Source organism: Paroedura picta, chromosome 2 (assembly GCF_049243985.1).
Source record: "Paroedura picta isolate Pp20150507F chromosome 2, Ppicta_v3.0, whole genome shotgun sequence".
NCBI classification, from domain to species: Eukaryota; Metazoa; Chordata; class Lepidosauria; order Squamata; family Gekkonidae; genus Paroedura; species Paroedura picta.
Window position 1 is genome coordinate 10440119 of NC_135370.1, and position 12998 is coordinate 10453116.

At 43.8% G+C, this 12998-nt stretch overlaps 1 protein-coding gene across 2 annotated transcripts in view; it reads left to right on the plus strand.

Annotated features, from left to right (window-relative positions):
* Positions 1-8484, plus strand: part of BOLL (boule RNA binding protein) — a 36331-nt gene extending 27847 nt beyond the window's left edge. Inside the window, exon 11 of one of the 2 annotated variants that reach the window (XM_077319341.1) lies at positions 4952-8484. In XM_077319341.1, the coding sequence (XP_077175456.1) occupies positions 4952-5110 (159 nt within the window). In that variant the 3' untranslated portion in view covers positions 5111-8484. Of the gene's footprint in view, positions 1-4933 lie in introns of both variants that reach the window. The other variant, XM_077319342.1, reaches the window with a different exon arrangement.
* Positions 8485-12998: the final 4514 nt, after the last annotated feature.

A 12998-nucleotide genomic window follows, 5' to 3' on the forward strand; every position in this document is an offset into this window, starting at 1 on the left:
CAGAACTCTAGTAGAAATCCTTCTCTTCCATTATTACTTGCAGACATTTAACACTTTGTATAACAATAAAAATATCACATGACCCACACTTGCCTGTTCCCACTAGCAACTAGTGTCAATAAACATTAACGCTTTCTCTGACAGACAGCGGCTGACTCTTGCTAAAGACAAAGGCTAACAGAATGTGGCTGTTTTTAATCTGGCTAGGATAGCCGTCATTTGGGATGACAGCCTGTTATAAGATCTTGATCAGACACCCTGGTTCTTAAATAATAATAATGTCTGAATATAAAGATTGCCTGTCAGTTTGCTGTGGATTCACCTCAAGATGCTTTACAGTTTTCATCTAGAACTTAGGTAAAAATCATGGTTAGGAGGATTTTGTGGCTGAAACCTTGGAATGTGGAAACAATTGCCAATTCCTACCTGGTGTCCAAAAGATTTGCTGTTTGGGGAAAGTAGTGCTTCTGGAGACAGTAAGATCTGCTGGAGTGTGTTTTTCACATACCTAGATGTCTGGAAGTAAGATATACCCTGGCATGTGGAAATGGGAGAGAATAACAATGTTTTGTCTTCACAGTTTCCTATATTCTCCAGTCCCACGAAACAAGAGGAAATTAGCCCTTTTCAAGAGACTATACAACATCTCCAGGGTATAGGGACGTTAGAGCAGACTCCATCCCTTCATATCTACAAGAGAGTATGGTCTGTTTCTGTTCCCAGCCCCACGGAAATCAGAATGGAAGCACTGCGCACGATCTTGCAGACTATCCAGAGGAATTATTACCTGATTTCCTTAAATTTCTTGGAGGCTTATTCCTAAACAATAACACAGGCTTGCATTCATGGAACAACACTTCCATGTAAGGGCCTTACCTTTTGGTCTCTTCACCACCAAGAGTTTTTACCATGTAAATGGGAGTGGCTCTGATTACAGCCATAACACAGAGGAAAAAGCATTCCTAACACTTTTTTGATTCGTAGTAAAGACCTGAGAAATGCAGAATGGGTGGATGGGTGAAGTCCAGCCGGCATTAAAGAGGTGACCACCTGTAAAGAAGCCAAGTACAGCAGGAGGCTGCTCATCTCTTTCCTTCCTTTCCTTAATGGGAGTGGGGGTAGCTGAACCGAGCCAGCAGCAGCCTCACAGAATGAGGCAAATCTCTTCTGAGAGATGTGGGATTCTGGAGTGCAGTCACTTTAAAACATATTCCAAAAGGAGGACAAAAATTAATCTTGGAAGGGAAGCCTTGCAATGGGGAACCAAGAAGTCTTTGAACTGATGCCCTGGCCAGTCAGGGAAGACTGCTTTGCTACTGTCAGACCATTTTAGCTGTCACACGTGGAAAAGGAAGTTAATTCACAAAAAGCAGAAATCTGCACACTTACTGATGGCGATTTTTCAAATATTGAGGCTTATATCCACTTCTGGATATCATGGGGGAAAGGCAGGGTCACTCTGGATCAGTCATGCATGTTGCAGAGGGAAAATTTAAAGTGCCCAAAATCAAAATGGAAATCGAATTCAGTGTAGATGGGAGGGATTTATTCAAGCTGGGAGTGGGTAAAAAACCTTATGCAGACTGTACCCTTATTGGTATATAAGGAACTCTGCACCTTCAACAAGGTTATGGTAGTAGTCAGCACTGACACGTTACTCCGAAGGTAAATACTGTTTTGTTATTAAACCAGCAGTTAGAACTTCAGGTTTTCTGCCACAGTTCCCTCAGCAGAGATCAGGAAGGGATTATGTTTGTTGTCTGAGGGGCTCTCCACATATATACTGATAAAACATTTAGATTTTCACAGGTACATCTTACTTGTGTGGTAAAATCTCTAAAACCACTGTGGCTATCTGCATTAAGACTTTGCATCAAGAAGGTGTATGGTATTTATAGCTGAGACAACCTGTAATGGTTATAGCCCATCTTATCAGGACAGCAGCAACTTCAGCTGCACTCAGAACCAAGCAAAGCAGCAACTTGGTTTTCCTTTTCTTGTTTAGTTAGACCAGGGGTAGTCAAACTGCAGCCCTCCAGATGTCCATGGACCAATTCCCATGAGCTCCTGACAACAAATGCTGGCAGGGGCCCATGGAAATTGTAGTCCATGGACATCTGGAGGGCCGCAGTTTGACTACTCCTGGGTTAGACATTTCATAATGGTCCAGCAGAACTCCACCGAGACTGCTTTGGGGAGATGAGTTCTCCAATGGGCTGGCATGAACACAGTGCAGTAGTTTCTGTGCCTACCCTGTCTTAGCTTCGTTATATAACCAGTTTTGGAAGACTTCCCCCATTGGAGGAGAGCGAAACATTGGACTTACCTGAAGGTTTCTTCTCTTCAGTGGGGCGAAGTCCTCCAATTATACCACCACAATGTTCTTCTATGTATTGTGGAAGGTGTCTGTTCATCAGCTGATGTATACGTGGTGGATGTTAAAAACGTGGCTCCCATTATACTTAACTGTTATTAAGGTGATTAAAATTAAGCCATTTGTTGTATTGGGGAGCTAGGCTAGTCTATGCCTGGAAGGGACAGCTCATTCTCGTCCTGGAGAGGCATACTAGTTTGCATTAGCCCTGCCTGGAGCTAGTAATGACTTAACCAGTTTTGGAGAACTTTGCCCCACTGAAGAGAAGAAATCTTCAAGTAAGTCCAGTGTTTCAGTACCCCACTTTTCCATGTACAGCCAGCTGGTTGACCTTGGGCCAGTTGTGCCCCCCCCCTCTCTCTCTCTCTCTTAAGGTGCCTTTTGTGGGGACTGGAAGCAAAGGTGATTGTAAGCTGCCTTGAGATTCCTTACGAAAGAGAAAAGTGGGGTACAGAAACCAACTCTTCTTCCTTTGTGGCGTATTTGTGGATCAACACAGCATACTGCACAGTGGCTTCCTAGTAATAGTTCCACATTTTTTCAAAGTAGCCCACTGAGTTGAATTGATTAGGATCTAAGTTGATGAAGCTTGAAGATGTCAGAGAAGATAGCACAAAAACAATCCGGAGCCATTTATTATTTCACTTTTCTTTCACAAAATGTAAGAAGAAGAAGAGTTGGTTCTTATATGCTGCTTTTCTCTACCTGAAGGAGGCTCAAAGCGGTTTACATTCGCCTTCCCTTCCTCTCCCCACAACAGACACCCTGTGGGGTGGGTGAGGCTGAGAGAGCGCTGATATCACTGCTCGGTCAGAACAGTTTTACCAGTGCCGTGGCGAGCCCAAGGTCACCCAGCTGGCTGCATGTGGGGGAGCGCAGAATCGAACCCAGCTCGCCAGATTAGATGTCCGCACTCCTAACTACTACACCAAACTGTACTTCCTGCCTTTCTCCCTCATGAGGGCCACCATGTTGCCCTGCCATGATGCAGCCCAGCCTTTTGTGAACCAGGACTTTTCTTTCAATCCCATCTGCAGGACGGAACCTATTTTAATTTTTTTCCTGAATGTCTTCTCCTTTTTCTTTTTTCCTTCCTTTTCAGCATACCCTTGTGCTGGCAGAGGAATTACATAATGTGATGTTTTTATATTGTGGGCTCCTTGGCTTACAGATCAAATTGTCTGCTGCAGCATCTAACACATGTCCAGTTACTGCTGGTGGAAAGTGCCATCAAGTCAAGAACCTGAAGGTTGAGCAGCAAATATACATTAAAATAAAATTAAAATACAAATACTTATTAAGTGCACCTTAAAAAGATTAAAAACTACATGAAAACATAAGAAACAGTCTGTGCGATGCTGCATGTACCGTCTCAATGGTTGCACATGGTATGCATATAGACCATATATGTTTAAAGACACAGGATATTCATCAGGGGTCAAGTAAACTATATGCACACATATAAAAGTACAGTATCACAGTGGTTGGTGGCATAAGAATCATAAAACATGAAGCTCCCAACGATATATTATAATTTCAGAGGTGGAGCTCAGAATCAAAAGGTCGTCCAGAACCACCATTCTGCCCAAGATCCAGAGTCAATCCTGAGTGTGCATCCTCATGTGTAAACCAAAAGAAAATGATATGCAGCCATTGAGACCTTATGTGCAACCTTGCACAGACTTTCTCACACTTTAATATTTTTTAAGCTTTGAATTTTTGTATGTATTTGCTGCTCAACCTTTGGGTTCCTAACTTGTTCTCTCAGGTTGGGTTTTTGATTCCTTTTTTCATCTTGCCTGTTGGGGAAAGTGTCATCAAGTCACACCCAACTTACGGCAACCCTGTAGGGCAGAGGTGGGCAAACTGTGGCCCTCCAAATGTCCATGGACTACAATTCCCATGAGCCCCTGCAGCAGGGGCTCATGGGAATTGTAGTCCATGGACATCTGGAGGGCCACAGTTTGCCCACCCCTGCTGTAGAATTTTCAAAGGCCCATTATGCACGGCCGCCGAAACGGCGATTTCGGGTCACATGGAAAATGCGGAGAGGGAAGAAGCGAAGCAAACCGCTTATGCACAAGATGGGACACAATGGCGGCAAAATCCAGAGTAACCGATTATGCACACGGCGACCCCAGCACCGCTTCTGGTTGCGCCCCGGTCACCCGAAAGCTGCGCTTTCTTCTGCGTTTCGCTAACGCGGCTTTTTCGGCAGCATGCACTGAATCTGCGGCCAGTTGCAGCCGGCTCCGTGTGTTATCGGAGATTTTAGTTGCCGCCATTTCACCCCCGTGCATAATGGGCCAAAGCAAGAGTTGGTTTGGCGTTGCCTGCCTCTGCATAGCGACCTTGCCGTTGCTTAGTGGTCTTCTATCCAAGTCCTTATCAGGAGCAACCTGAGTTAGCTTCCGAGATGTGTCAACATCAACCTAGCCTGGGCCAATCCCGGTCAAGGCATGTTCAGTTCTTGCTGTTCGTATTTTGCCTTGCATTTTGCTTCTTGACTACATTTGATTATACCTTTAATACAGTAAACTTCTATTTTGAAATGTACAGTTTTTTTCCCTTTCTTAGGAAGCCAAGATACACTCTGTGAGAAGAAATTTTTCTCATTCTTCATCTATGAGTCTGAAGCCTCGATATGCACGAAGTCCCCATTTTCATCCTAGAAAAGATTACAGATCAGATGACTCAATGCTTACTACTCCTTCCTCTACAGACTCTGTTAAATAGAGCCTTAGTTATCGACCAAATTACTAGTATGTTAGCACATAAAGGTATGTAATTTTGTAGCTCTTAACGTTTACTGAGTACAGAAGTCAGAATGCCCTTACTTTTTGTAAGGAAATAAAAGATCTTGTACTTACAGGAATGCAGTTAGTAAACGTAAATTGCAGGATAAAATCATGGTTACCTGTTTCAATTGATATACTTGAATGGTGACATAAATTTGTGGTGTGTAACCTATGTATGCAGTTTAAAACCAACATTTTTGTGTTGACAGGACAAATGTAAAACTCATTTTCACCTGATTAATTGCCAGAGCAACTAACAACAATTGTAAAACTACTTTTGCTAGAATGATAGCAAAAACTATCCTTCAATATTTTAGTCAATATTTCTGTTGAAGCAGAATTTGAGTGCTGTCTGTATTTCATTTGAAATCAGTCAGTCTTTTTTTTTTTATACAAGAATTTTTACGTCTTTTTTTTCAAAGCTGAAAACTCGACCATCTACATGTATCCACATAATTCTTTCCGGTTTTTCTGAGTGATAACTGGTTTTAAATATGCCAAGCATTACATACACTTACGATGATATATCGGATGTGGAATATGCATGCTTTGCTTTAATAATTCAGTGTATTAATTTGAATACACACATTTGGCCCTTGAAGTCATATCAACATCTTTCTTATCCCTGTGCGGGATTAAAACAAATCACTGCCTATCATGTCCTAAGGAGGAATACAACGTTCCTCTTCACTACAAGGATAGGAATTCATTGTTTGTTCTTTTCTAAGCTTTTTGTTACTATCCCTACGCTTAATTTTACTCCAGCAGACCCACAGAACCAGTTATTTGTTTTTTAGAGAAGACTTTCACTATTTTAACTATTCTTTACATTTGTAAATGTTTCATACTCACTATTTTGATTTCATTTTTGTTTGCTCAGTATTTAATTTCCAGCCATTCTTGGGGCTAATTTTTCACTTTAACATAAGGTAAAACTTTATGTAGAGGCAGTATTGCAGGGTTACATTCCCATCATTTAGTTACTAATACTGTCTTTTAACGTTATGCTGGAAAATACATACAACCTGCTTGGCCTATACTACTTTTGCCTGCTACTGTAAATGCTGGAAGAAAGGAAAATAAATTCAGATTTCCTAAAAATGTTATTTATTTTTCTAGTCACACTCTAAGTCTTTAAATAGGTTTATGCCTTTATTAAGCAGAAAGATCATATACAAAAATAATTTATACCTCTTGTAAAAATGTTTGTGATAACTCAGCAGCTGTCAGACTTAAATAGTTTATGTCAAGTATAAATAACTTGAGCTGTTTGTTGGGGTATCAGTTTGATGTTACTGGTTTTATATTTGCAGAAGTTTTAGAATATATCTGTATAAATGTACTGACATCTCTTGAAATGGCTTTGTACATGAGAGAAGATTTGCTCCATTGTAAATAGCCTTATGAACAATATTAATGTAGCCAGGAAAAGACCTTGTGTTCTGTTACGGTGTCCTTATTTCTAATTGCATCATGAAACAGTTGTACGTAATAACCCATTCTATCTAAACAGTCAGGGTGGGTTTTAAATCTTTTCCTTGGATTCTCATTTTACTTGGTTCAAACCCCTTTTTTCCCTTGAAGCCGTTTGAAATGGAGATATCCAAGGAGTGTTTAGTATTTACTACTGCAATTTTTTAAAAAAAAACATATTCATACTTCAAGTCCACCGAAAAAAATGGCTTGTGTTATGGAGTTATTGATATATGCATCAGGCAAGAAATACTATTTCCATTTAAAAGAACAATACAAACATCAGGGTTGTTTTATATTTGTCTGTATTTGGCCAAGACTTATTTCATAAACTAAAAATACAATAATTGAAATAAGATTCTGATTAAGGTACGACCAGGTCTCATCAACTTATTCTAGGGGGGTGGGTCAGGTACTGTATGTCCAAAAGTTTTAAAATGGCATTCTGCACTCTAGTTCTGCAATGTAAGCTGTGGGGTGTCACTGTTCCTTTAAACACGGGCATCAGTGTGTCTCATGCAGATCATTATAGAACTGGGGATGATACCTAGACAACACTTCTGTGTCAAATGGTAGTTGGATCTAATAAACTGTCCCCGCTAGGGTTGTGCGCCTCGGTGTGGTTTAGCCACCTCGGTAGTCATGTAAGCCCGAAGGGGCAGTGCCCCTCCTCTCCACGCCGTGGTACTGGCCACCTCGGGCTTTGGTGATTGCCAAGGCAGCCAAACCGCGCCGAAGTGCACAACCCTAGTCCCCGTTTTCTTCATTATGTTTCTCTGTGGAAAACATTGGTTCCCAAGTCTAGGGTGGTTTCTTATTTCATATTAAGACATTGTTTGAATATTGAGCGATAGATGGAAAGCAGTCACAATGCCACTTCGCATTTGTTAAAGACTGAACTAGTATTAATCTGTGTTAAAATCCTGATTTTAAAAGTTTGAATTGGGATAGATAGTAGAATCATATTAACTATAGACTTCAAGGTGAAGAATTTATTTAAGCAGCATGTGCGATCATAACTCCAAACATATTTTTAAGAAATAGGTAAAGAAATGCCATAATGTTAAAGAAAACAGGACTTTCTTATCTCTGGAAGTCTACTTGTTTTGAAATTTTAAAGTATGAACACCAAATTGTTACTTATTCTCATGAACAAATAAAAGTTTGGTTTAATCATAACACAGCCATTTAACCTATCGCTTCAGTATTCCTTTATGCTATTAACATATTTTAAAATCCTCTTGAAAAAATAAACTGTTCAGCGTACTGCATTCCACTAATGATTTACTCAAAAGTAACAGAACACATGGCTTTGCTTATATGCTTTATGCCTATATTTTAATATGTAGTTTGATATCATTCAGTTAATTGTAATATATGTTCGTGTAAGTGTTGTTTAAATGGTCATTTCAGGGATCTGAAATTCATCTTCATATAGTGGCAGCTTTTTACAAATGTGACATGAAGATAGCTGAATCATACATGCATACAAGTCTAGGAAGCGAGAGTTTTTAAGCTCTGCTAGTTCCCAATTACATCCGCCTAAATTGTTGTGAAGTTCTGATTTAAAATAGAATGTGGCATAGCAGAAGAACGTGTGTCTTGTTTGGGGCTTCATTATTAGACTGTCCCATTTCAGATATTTTGGGATAACAGTGCTGTCTTTAAAATATTGTAGAGTGGCCATTGAAAGCAAGCTGTAAAATGGTATATTTTGTATGAGAGACGTTGTGGGACTATGTAGCCCTGATTACAAAGAGTGTGCAAAGCAAAGCATAACGTAAACTTAAAATTTTTGCAGTGATAGTATCCGAGTTGACGTGCTCTGTTTATATACTCCAGGTCAGGGGTAGTCAACCTGTGGCCCTCCAGATGTCCATGGACTACAATTCCCATGAGCCCCTGCCGGTTGGCAGGGGCTCATGGTCATTGTAGTCCATGAACATCTGGAGGGCCACAGGTTGACTACCCCTGCTCCAGGTGCATTTATGTTTGTTACTGCAGTCTTCTAAGCTAACATAAATGTACAGAAACTGTTTTGCACATGTCTTATCCACTCATTTTTGGTTTCAAGTGTGAACATGATCCAATGTATCAACTGTACAGCAGCTTCCCATAGGCTCATTAGAGCCTTGGTTTTATTTTCGTCCTTGGGCCTCCAGACCAGCTACATACATTTATGTACTTCAGAGCACACGAGTAACTTCTGCAGAGACCAGAGAGAGATGGATAAGGAGTCCATTCACTCTTATGGCCTCCTGTATTATTTCCATATAGGAAAAGGAGAACATAGGATTCTGCGTGGTCAGTGGAAGCCACCACACAAGAATCCTATACCCACAGTGAACCAAATTGTGCTGTACGTTGATAGGATACAGTAACAAATTAAGCTCTGGTAACTTGTACTTTCTCAAAAAAAAAACCCAATGGTTTCGTAATAAAGTTTCATTCAAATAAGACATTATTTGCCTGCTGTGTTGATGCAAGTTCTTTTTTGAGAAAACAATAAGTAAGAAAATAAGACCCCCGCTGGATCAGACCACTGAGGGGGTCTTTCTAGTCCAGCTTCTTGCCTCACGTAGCGGCCAGCCAGTTCCTCAGGAGGTCCACAACGGGGCACGTTGCCTCCTGGCTCCAGGATTCAGAGGTTGACTGCCCTGCTGAACTTGACAAGCTGCTGTGGAAGGCAGCTTTGACTCTTGAAAGCATTGTGGGAAACACGACCCAAACTGATTTACCAGCTGTGCACAGCCTGATGTTAAATTTGTTTGCTTGATTTCTATACCACCCTATCCAGGAGACCAGCTCAGTGTAAACATGAAAATTTAAATATGAAACTTACGTAAAATTTAAACTTAAATCAATTTTAAGATTCATTGGCACAACAAGAGCAGCAGTGCCCTCTCATCCCCCAGAGCAGACAAGAGTCTGGCAGTGATTTGGAGCTTCCTCTACCCAATGTTGTTAACTAATAGGAGGGTGGGTGGGGCCATGCAATAGGTAGATGTTGTTTAGCTTTGGCCCCAACCAAAAGCTTGGCAGAAGAGCTCCATTTTACAAGCCTCACGAAACTGCTAGTTTCAACGGCTCCGGTGTGTTCCAGGAACTCATCCCACCAGGATGGAAAATGCCCTGTCCCTGGTTGAGACCAAACATACCTCTTTGGGGCCAGGGGCCACCAGCTGGTTGGTATACATAGAACGAAGCATTCTCTGGGTGGTGTAGATAGAGAGGAGGTCTCGTCAGATACGCAGGACCTGGACTGTGAATGGCCTTATGGGTAAGCAACAGTACCTTACACTTGATCCGGAATTCAACTGGGAGCCAGTGCAGCTGATGGGGTACAGGTCAAATGTGTGTTTTTCAGGGTGGCTGCATTCTGGACCAGTTGCAGTTTCCAGAGCAAGAATAAGGGCAGGCCAGCATAGAAGTCCAATCTAGAGGTGACTGTTGTTTGGATGACTCTGGTTAAGTGTTTCATGGCCAGGTAGAGCACTAGTAGCTTGGCCTGGCAAAGATGGAAGAACGAGAGCACTATTCTTGAAACCTGTGCCTCCATAGATAAGGGGGCATCAAGAATCACCCGCAGATTTCTGGGTAATGGACTGGTGCCTCTAATCCTGCCGAGGATGGGTACCAACACTGCCAAGTGCTGCAGATCAGGAGTAGTCAAACTATGGCCCTCCAGATGTCCATGGACTACAATTCCCATGAGCCCCTGCCAGTGAATGTTGGTCGCAGTTTAACTACCCCTGCTGCAGACGAATGCTGCCGCTGCCAAGCACCATATATAAGCACCACAGAGAGGCACTGCAACAGAGCACCACGGATGAGCTCCACCGCAGATGGGTGCCACCACCGAGCTCTGCAAGCATGCTGCTTTTGCTGAGCACCACTGCTGATGGACAAGCGTTGCAGATGAGTGCATGCTGCAGGGATCCATGGCTCAGAGAGCACCTCAGGTGGGCGCTACTGCTGACTGCGGCCCAGTGAGCTCTGTGGACAAGGCCGCCTCCACCGCTATGGAGCTGCTGTTGAGTGTGGCGGGGCCACTAGACTAGCACCTCTAGGCAGCTGCCAAGTGCGCACCATTGGGTGCACACTGTAACGCAAACCACACCAGGGCCCTGTTGTTTTCCACTCCCATCAAGGCTACAAGATAACATAATACAGAGCCCAGCTGGAGCAGAGCTTCAAATGAGACTGCAAAGGCACCAGAAGGGAGTGGGGGAAGGAGGAGAAGAAGAAGAAGAAGAGTTGGTTCTTATATGCCACTTTTCTCTACCCGAAGGATGCTCAAAGCAGCTTACAGTCGCCTTCCCTTTCCTCTCCCCACAACAGACACCCTGTGAGGTGGGTGAGGCTGAGAGAGCTCTGATATCACTTTTTCGGTCAGAAGAGCTTTATCAGTGCTGTGGCGAGCCCAAGGTCACCCAGCTGGTTGCATGTGGGGGAGCGCAGAATCGAACCCGGCATGCCAGATTAGAAGTCCACACCCCTAACCACCACACCAAACTGGCTCTCACCTGGCAACCCCAGCCTCCATCCAGGAGAAAACTGGAAAAATTGACATGGCACATGTCACCAACGTCCATCTTTGCTGCCATCTTGGTCTAAGCAGTTTAAATTAATACAGGGGGTATCCATGCGGAGGGGAACCCTGGCAATATGGGGCTCAGTGCCTCGTGGAAGAGCTCCATGTTGCATGCCCTGCGGAACTGAGACAGCTTCTACAGGACTCACAGTTCTTCCAGGAGCTCAAGCCACCAGGTAGGGGCCTGGACCAAAAAAGCCCTGGCCCTGGTTGATGCACCTGTTGGGACAGGGATCACTAGCCTGTTGGCGTTGGCAGAGTGTAATGCTCTTCAGGGGGTATAGTCAGTTAAAGCTATGCTGGACCCAGACCGCCTTGAAGGTTAATACCAATACCTTAAACCAGATCCAGAATTCAGTTGGGAGCCAGTGCAGTTGCCCCAGGGGCCTCATGTGAGCCCTCCAAGGTGTCCTTGTGGGATCTCTGGCCACTGCACCCGGAACTAATTGCAATTTCCAGGTCAAGGTCAAAGATAGGTCCATGTAGAGCAAGTTACAGAAGTCTAGCATGGAGGTCACTCGTCCCAGGGGTCACTGTGGTCAGGTATTCTGGGGTCAGGCAGGGCCTAGTAGTTTCCCCTGACAAAGATGGGAAAATGCCAGTTGAGCTACCTTCGTGATCTGTACCTCCTTTGAAAAGGAGGCGTTGAAGATTCCTATTGGATTGTGCTGCCATCAGCCGCACTCTGTCTAGGCAGGGCAGTTGTGCTGCCTTACCCAACAGGACCTCTGTCTTGGAGGGGTTAAAGAAGAGCCCTCTTGATCAGACCAGTGTTCCATCTAGTCCAGCAACCTGTTTTCACACAGTGGCCTGGGGAATCCAACAGCAGGACACAGAGCCTGAGGCCTTCCCCTGTGGTTGCCTCCTGGCTCTGGGATTCAGAGGCTTAGTGCCTCTGAATGTGGAGGTTCCCTCCAGTCACCATGCCTGGGAGCCACTGATAGACTTGTGTGAATCTGCCTAATCCCCTTTTAAAGCCTACCTCTGGCAACAAATTCCACATTTTGATTTCTTTTTGTCTGCCCCGAATCTACTGTGTAAGATTCATTGGGTACCCCTTAAGGCAGCCTTTCACAACTTTTTTACCATTGAGAAACTCCTGAAAAATTCCTCATGCTTTGAGAAACCTCAGAAATGGCATGATTTTGTAGAACGGGTGGCCAAACCACAGTTTGTGAGCCACAAGTGGCACTTTGACACCTGCTTGGTGGCTCCTGACCCAGCATGAGAGTGGGTGGGGAAGGAGGAGTTTTTGTTCCTTTAAATTTTGAGTTTTTCAGCTCCACAGCTGTGCCCAGTGCCTTCCCCACCCCCCAGATCGCTCTGTGCCTTCTCTTCCACCTGGATCCTAGCTTGCTTCCCCCTTGAATGTGTGTGTGTGTGTTTTTCCCGCTTGTGCCCTGCTATGGCTGTGCCCTCTGTCTTCCTTTCTTCCCCTCATGTTCCTAGCTGCCTGTGTCTTTGAGCAAGAGAAAAGGGGATGGGGAGTGTGTGTATGTGACCATCCCAAAAAGAGGAGCCAAACGCAGGCAGCAGCCTGAGCTAGCACACACCAACTCACTCAAACAAGGCAGCTTCCTTGGGTGCCCAGAGCCCTCCTGGCTTCTCCAGTATTTACTCCGGAAAGGACTCGTTGTCTTCACCTCCTTCCCTGCCTCTAAGGAGACCCTGGCACTACAAGTAAGCACCTGGCTCAGCCCCAGCAACTCTTAGACATGTGGACACTTTTTGGAGAGCTGGCTCTTGCTAGCATCCCTCC